Raw genomic sequence first — 7326 nt, forward strand, 5'->3', positions numbered from 1 at the left:
GGGAGAGGGAGAAGCAGGCTTCCCGCAGAGCAGGGAGCCCGATGCGGGACTCGATCCCAGGACCCTGGGATCATGACCTGAGCTGAAGGCAGTCGCTTAACCAACTGAGCCACCCAGGCGCCCAGGAGTTTTTTTTTTTTATTAATGATTTGATCTCCTTGCTGGTATCAGTCTGTTCAATTTTCTATTTCTTCTTGCTTCACTTTTGGTGGTTAAGTGTTTCTAGGAATTTATCCATTTCCTGTATGTTTTTCAATTCGTTGGAATAGAGTTTTTCATAATAATTTCTTACAATTGTTTGTATTTCTGTGGTTTTGGATGTTATTTCTCCTCCCTTCTATGTAATTTTATTTATTTTGGTCCTTTCATTCTCTCTCTCTCTTTTGATGAGTCTAGCCAGAGGTTTATGAATTTTATGTATCTTTTCACAGAATCGGCTCCTGATTCATTGATAAGTTCTGTTGTTTTTTTAGTTTCTGTATCATTTATTTCTTCTATAATCTTTATAGTTTCTTTCTTTCTGCTGGTTTGGGGTTTTGTTTTTCTTTTCCTAGCTCCTTTAGGTGTAATGGAGTTGTTTATTTGAGATTTTTCTTGTCTCTTGAGGTAGACTTGTATTGCTTTTCTGCATCCGAAAGGTTTTGGACCACTGTGTTTTCAATTTCATTTTTTCCATGTATTTTTTTTATTTCTTCTTTGATTTCCTGGTTGACCCATTCATTGTTTAGTAGCATGTTGTTTAACCTCTATGTATTTGTGGTCTTTCCTAAATTTTCTTGTTGACTTCTAGTTTCATAACATTGTGATCAGAAAAGGTGCATGGCATGATTTCGGTCATTTTATATTTGTTGAGGTCTGTTTTGTGAGCTAATATTTGATCTATTCTGGAGAATGTTTCATGTGCACTTGAAAAGAATGTGTATTCTGCTGTTTTAGGAAGGAATGTTCTGAATATATCTGTTAAGTCCTTCTGGTCCAGTGTGTCATTCAAAGCCACTATTTCCTTCCTTAAGCCAAATAGTTTGGCTGATCTCTCCATTGATGTAATTGGGTTTTAAATTCCCCTGCAATTACTGTATTACTATTGATTAGTTCCTTTAGGTTTATCATTAACTGTTTTATGTATGTGGGTGGTCCTATGTTGGGTGCATAAATACTTACAATGGTTATATCTTCCTGTTGGATTTTCCCCTTTATTATTATATAGTTTCCTTCATTGTCTCTTTTTATAGATTTTGTTTTAAAGTCTATTTTGTCTCATAGAAGTATTGCTACTATGTCTTTCATGGTTTCTTGGTTTTCTTTAGTGATAAACTTGGATTTCTTTCTCTTTATTCTTTGCATATCTACTAATGGTTTTGATTCATGGTTACCATTAGGTTTGTATATAACATCTTCTGCCTATAGCAGTCTATATTTAGTTGATGGTTGCTTACATTTCAAACCTTCTTTACTCATCACTCTCCCCCCCCCCATTTTAGGTATATGTTGTTATATTTTACATCCTTTTATTTTGTGACTCCCTTTACTTATTTTTTTTACAGAATTACTTATTTTTACTGCTTTTGTGTTTCCTTCTTTAATACTCTCACTTTTCATCTTTCCTTTCCACTCAAAGAGTCCCTTTTAATATTTCTTGTAGGGCTGGGTCAGTAGTCAAAAACTCCTTTAGTTTTTGTCTAAGAAACTCTACCTCTCCTTCTACTTTGAATGATAGCCTTGCTGGATAGGGTATTCTTGGCTATAGATTTTTCCCTTTTAACACTTTGAATATATCATGCCACTCTCTTCTGGCTTGTAAAGTTTCTGTTGAAAAATTTGTTCATGGCCTTATGCAGTTACCTTTTTATATAACTGACTTCTTTTCTCTTGCTGATTTAATTTTTTTTTTTCTTTATCACTACTTTTTTCATTTTGATTACTGTGTGTCTTGGTGGATCTTTATGTCTCCTGAATTTGGATATCCTTTTCCTTCCCCAGATTAGGGATGTTTTCAGGTATTATTTTTTGAAATAAATATCCTGCCCCCTTTTCTCTGTCTTCTCCTTCTAGGATGCCTATAATGTGAATGTTATTATGCTTGATAGAGTGACTGATTTCCCTAAGTGTATTTTCAGTTTGCATAATTCTTTTTTCTCTCATTTGTTCATCTTTATTTACTTTCCATTACTCTGTCTTCTAGGTCATTCATTCATTCTTCTGCATCTTCTTGCCTGCTATTTATTCCATCAATTGTATTCCTAATTTCATTTATTGTCCTCTTCATCTCTAATTGTTTTTTTGGTTTTTTTTTTTTTTGGTGTCTGTATTAAGGATATCACTGATGTCCTCCACTCTTAAGTTGAGCGAGTATCTTTATGATCATTATTTCAAATTCTCTATCAGGAATGTTACTTAGATCCTTTTTGCTTTGGTCTCTTGCAGTGGTTTTGCCCTGTTCTTTCATTTGTGATATATTCTTCTGTCTCTTCATTTTGCCTACCTCTCTGTGTCTGTTTCTGTGTTTTAGGAAAGTCAGCTATACCTATTGCTCTTGAAAGTAGTGGTCAGAGTGTGCACTTTTAACTAGATGCACTTGTCTTCCACCACAGGGGATGCTCAGCCATTGTGGAGGCTGAAACTGGCCAAGGCCACTGCACAAAACTTGAGTGGACTGATGGGGGTGCAGTGCCATAAACTGTTCACACTGGCCCTCCTCCACTGGGGATGCACATCTGCCACAGAGACTGGAGCTGGCTGCTCCATACAGCATGGTGGGCAGCAGATGCAGTTTTAACAAGTTGTGTACATCCTCTCTGAGAGGTTGACAGATCCAGGGTTGGCAAGGTTTGCATGTGTCTTCTGGGGGAGGGGATCCGTAGCACTGGGACTGAGGGAGGTCTGGCTGGGGACATGTGCTGTGGTGTAAGCAAGTTAGGTAATGAGTGCTGGTGCTGCACTAGTTCCCACAGGTGGCTGTGCATTTATGAATTTGGACTGGGAAGGGAAATGTCACCTGCCAGCTCCTTCGTTCCTGGAGAAGTCCCTCAAGTGAACTCTGAGATTAGTAACTAATTCTCCCTCTTGTAAGCCCCAGGTGCCTTTCAAACTGCTGCTTCCAAGCTGTATCTCCATGAGCTGTTTGCTGTGCTATCTCTAAGGATAGGGGCTCAGCTTCCTATTGCCTTCTCAGAGCCAAGCCTGCTGATTTTTATAGTTCTAGGCTTTAAGTCCTGCTGGCCATAAGCACTCGCAAAATTCTGCCCCTCTGATTTTCAAAGCCAAATTCTATGGGGATTTCTTTTCCCTTTGTAGGCTCCCCAGTGTGCTAGTCTATTTCTTGCTCCTCTCTGAGCCTGCAGCTCCCTCCTTCCAGCATTCAGACCCACAGGGTTTAGGTTCCCACTGAATCCTTGCCCTTCCTACCCTCTTCAATGTGGCCTCTTCTCTACATTTAGTTATTCTACCAGTCATTGGGTCCTTTTCTGGGTTGTTTGCACTGTGTAAGTGTTATCTAGTTGTGTCCTTGGGAGAGGTGAGTTTAGAGTCCTCCTTCTCCTCCATCTCCCCTGGAAGTCCCTATTGATAACTTTTTATATTCTGTATTTTTGTTTTATGAAGTTGGTTGCCATGTTATTTGATATGCAGATACTCATAGCTGTTTTGCTTTCATTTTGAGTAAGGCTTTTAGCATTAAAAGTGTTCTTTGTCTCATTTAGTGCTTTTGGGCTTGAAATCTACTTTGCCTGATATTGATTGCTTTTGCCTGGTAGATATTTGCCCATTCCTAAATTTTCCTCTTTTGCTTCACTTCCCTTTGGCTGATGTCTTTCCATTATGTTTTGCCCTTTCCTTTCCTAGGAGCAATACCTTCCATGACTTCTTTTTGAAGATCACTTAGAACACTCTTCCACAAGTGCTCTGGTTTACCCTATTTTTCAGTATTTTTATACTTTGTTTAGACTTTGTCTTTCTGGTACTGGTTTTAGATTAATCTTAGCCCTCCAAACCCCTTATTTTCTTATGAATGAACTTTTCCCAGCATTTCGCTTGCTCCCTGCAAATGTTTGTGGAGAAGGAATATTAGTGATAGCTCCCTGGGATTTAGTGTTTATATTCCTACTTTCAAGTGATTTGGAATTTGGGTGTTCTCTATGTTTTTATTATGTGGAGGGCATGGCTTTGTGTAGCCCTGTTTTTCTGGTGGTTCCATGTTGTTTTCTGGAGGATGTGTAGACAGACTTAGACTTACATGGCCAAAATTACCTTGACATATGCATTTCACATATGGTTAAAAATACTTTGTAAATATTTCAATGGCTATAATATTATGATAAATAAAAGGACCAATATTTATCAGATTACTTCCTTATTGTTTAGCATTTAACTTTTTTCCTTTTCTGTGATGACATATTTGTAGATGAGTCTATTCTAATGTATACTTTGGGTAGATTCGCTGACAGAACTATTGCTTCAGGGTTATAAATGTTATTAATAATCTTGATGTAATTTGAATCCAGGGAGAACCAGTTGGCCACAGATGGATTTACTTTAAGCTGCTAAAGTAGTCTCTACCCTTTTATAAGGTCACATCCCTCTTCCCTATGTATATAACAGGATCCAGGTCTGAAATAGCTGGGACCACCAGCGTGGCTATTTCTGGTGAAGAGTGAGAGTTTGACTTCTTCTTTGCTGATTTGGATGCCTTTTATTTCTTTTTTTTTTTAAAGATTTTTATTTATTTATTTGAGAGAGAGAATGAGAGAGAGAGAGCACATGAGAGGGGCGAGGGTCAGAGGGAGAAGCAGACTCCCCACTGAGCAGGAAGCCCGATGAGGGACTCAATCCTCGGACTCCAGGATCATGACCTGAGCTGAAGGCAGTCGCTCAACCAACTGAGCCACCCAGGCACCCATGGATGCCTTTTATTTCTTTTTGTTGTCTGATTGCTGAGGCTGGGACTTCTAGTACTGTGTTGAACAACAGTGGTGAGAGTGGACATCCCTGTTGTGTTCCTGACTTTAGAGGAAAAGCTCTCAGTTTTTCTCCATTGAGAATGATTCACTGTGGGTTTTTACTATATGGTTTTTATGATATTGAGGTATGATCCTTCTGTCCCTACACTGCAGAGTTTTTATCAAGAAAGGATACTATATTTTGTCAAATGCTTTTTCTGCATCTATTGAGAGGATCGTATGGTTCTTATCCTCTCTTTTATTAAAAAGAAGCACAGAAACATGAGTGAATTTTTCTCAGATCTTCACTGTGAGAACCTGATAGGGCTCCTGGAGGTAAAATTCACAAAAGTGTGCAGGTCCCCCTAGGACCAAGCCCCCTTAGAATTTTTAACTCTCAAACTTGTCCACACTGAGCCTCTATCAAATCAATTCCAGGTTAGGTTTTCCTAACGCTGTACTGGTTCCCAAGGAGTTTTCTGCTCCTGGGCTTCTGTTCTAGTAAGTTTTGATTTTCCAGATCTGCAGGCCTCTCTCTTCAGTTTTAAGGACAGTAGTTTGTTATATGACCTCAATTCTCTGATGGATCTAAGAGGAGTTGATTTTCAGTTTGTTACACTTTTTTTCTTGTGTGGATGGAAGACATGACTTCCAGGCTTCTTACATGCCTGAATGGAATGCAAGGGAATTTTTAAGACATCAAAGACATGGTTGTTGTACAAAGTTTTCATCTCTTGAAAACTGGGTAGAGTGACTATCTTTTAATGTAATGTATTTTCTTTTTCTTTTTCTTCTTTAAAGATTTTATTTACTTTAGAGAGAGAGAAAGTGGGGGAAGGGGCAGAGAGAGAGACAGGGAGATAGAGTCTCAAGCAGACTCTGCACTGAGCACGGAGCCCAACCTGGCTCTCTATCCCACCACCCTGAGATCGTGACCCAAGCAGAAACCAAGAGTCTGATGCTTAACCAACTGTGCCACCTAGGCTACCCACTTTATTTTTCTTTTAAAGAGGTAAAAAGTAAGAACTTCTAGAACATTAACTTTTTTTTTTCCTCATATAGATCCTAAATGCCCAGGAGATGTTGATTTTCATAATAGTGATTGGGACATTAAGACAATCACCAGCTCCTTGAAATTCTACCTCAGGTATGCCTGATACAATTTGGGACTTTGTTTTTCATATTTGATGAAATTGGTCTAGGTGGAGATTGGAGCTTATGTGGTCACAGTTTCAGGAGGTTGGAGTTGCTAAAGAAAAAAAGAGTGAAAAGGATTTCCATCAAAAAAGAATGTGTATTATAAAACTTTTTTTTTTTTAAAGATTTTATTTATTTATTTGAGACAGAGAGAATGAGAGACAGAGAGCATGAGAGGGAGGAGGGTCAGAGGGAGAAGCAGACACCCTGCCGAGCAGGGAGCCCGATGCGGGACTCGATCCCGGGACTCCAGGATCATGACCTGAGCCGAAGGCAGTCGCTTAACCAACTGAGCCACCCAGGCGCCCCTGTATTATAAAATTTTTAACCTGGGAATTTAGGCAAGTAAGGCATCAGAATAATAGAATTATTATTGAAAAATGGCTTTTCCTTAAAGTAATGGAAGTTTTGCCATTGTTCATAGATAGAGTGATGTCTCAATGTACTCATGAATAATATGAGGATTTATGACAATTCAAGGTTGTTAACATGTTTTGTTGAATAATAACTCTTTTGAAACATTAAATTGCATATGCACAAACATAATATTTGTTTGTGTGTTATGCGTCATATTTCATGCTTTCATCCATATAATAGAAATAAAAAGAACAAGAAAATGCAGTCATACAAATGTTAGAACTGAGTGAATTGAGAACAATAGGAAAACAAAATTTACCTTATCAGCAAAATTTGGTGATGCACAGTGGTGATGAATATATCATTTAGTTGATTGGCATAAATTTATATTATGTAAAAATATTTGGGACATATACTTTTTTTGAGGGGGGACATATACTTTTTAAACTCATTCATTTCTTACTATTCTTTATGTCCAATAGTATGTACCATACATTATTTACTAAATGTCTTTTTTTCAATTATTGTACTCTTTAGGCATTTAGGATAGATGTTTCAATATCATTAATCCAAAATAAATTGGGTCCCAGATATTGCTGTTAAATGACCTTCTGCTGTAGTATCATTTTAGAACTTTATATAAGCATGAATGCTCTTTCCAGGAGTATTTCTCTGGCATTTGCCAAAGAAGAAATGTATTGTTGTTAGAGGGTTTATTCTGTACTAAGCAGTGTTCTAGTTGTTTACATTGATAATATCATTGGGTTTTTTGGGTTTTTTTTTACAATAATACTGTTAGGTAAGTGGTATCATACTAATTTTACAGATGAGGAAATTG

General features: G+C 37.7%; 1 protein-coding gene across 3 annotated transcripts in view; it reads left to right on the forward strand.

The window, feature by feature from the left end:
- OPHN1 (oligophrenin 1) overlaps positions 1-7326 on the forward strand; it is a 362794-nt gene that overhangs the window by 324616 nt on the left and 30852 nt on the right. For all 3 annotated transcript variants that reach the window (XM_081808748.1, XM_081808749.1, XM_081808750.1), the window contains exon 15: positions 5997-6081. In XM_081808748.1, the coding sequence (XP_081664874.1) occupies positions 5997-6081 (85 nt within the window). The remainder of the gene's footprint in view (positions 1-5996; positions 6082-7326) is intronic.

This window comes from Leptonychotes weddellii, chromosome X (genome assembly GCF_054177405.1).
Source record: "Leptonychotes weddellii isolate Sample4059 chromosome X, ASM5417740v2, whole genome shotgun sequence".
Taxonomy (NCBI): Eukaryota; Metazoa; Chordata; class Mammalia; order Carnivora; family Phocidae; genus Leptonychotes; species Leptonychotes weddellii.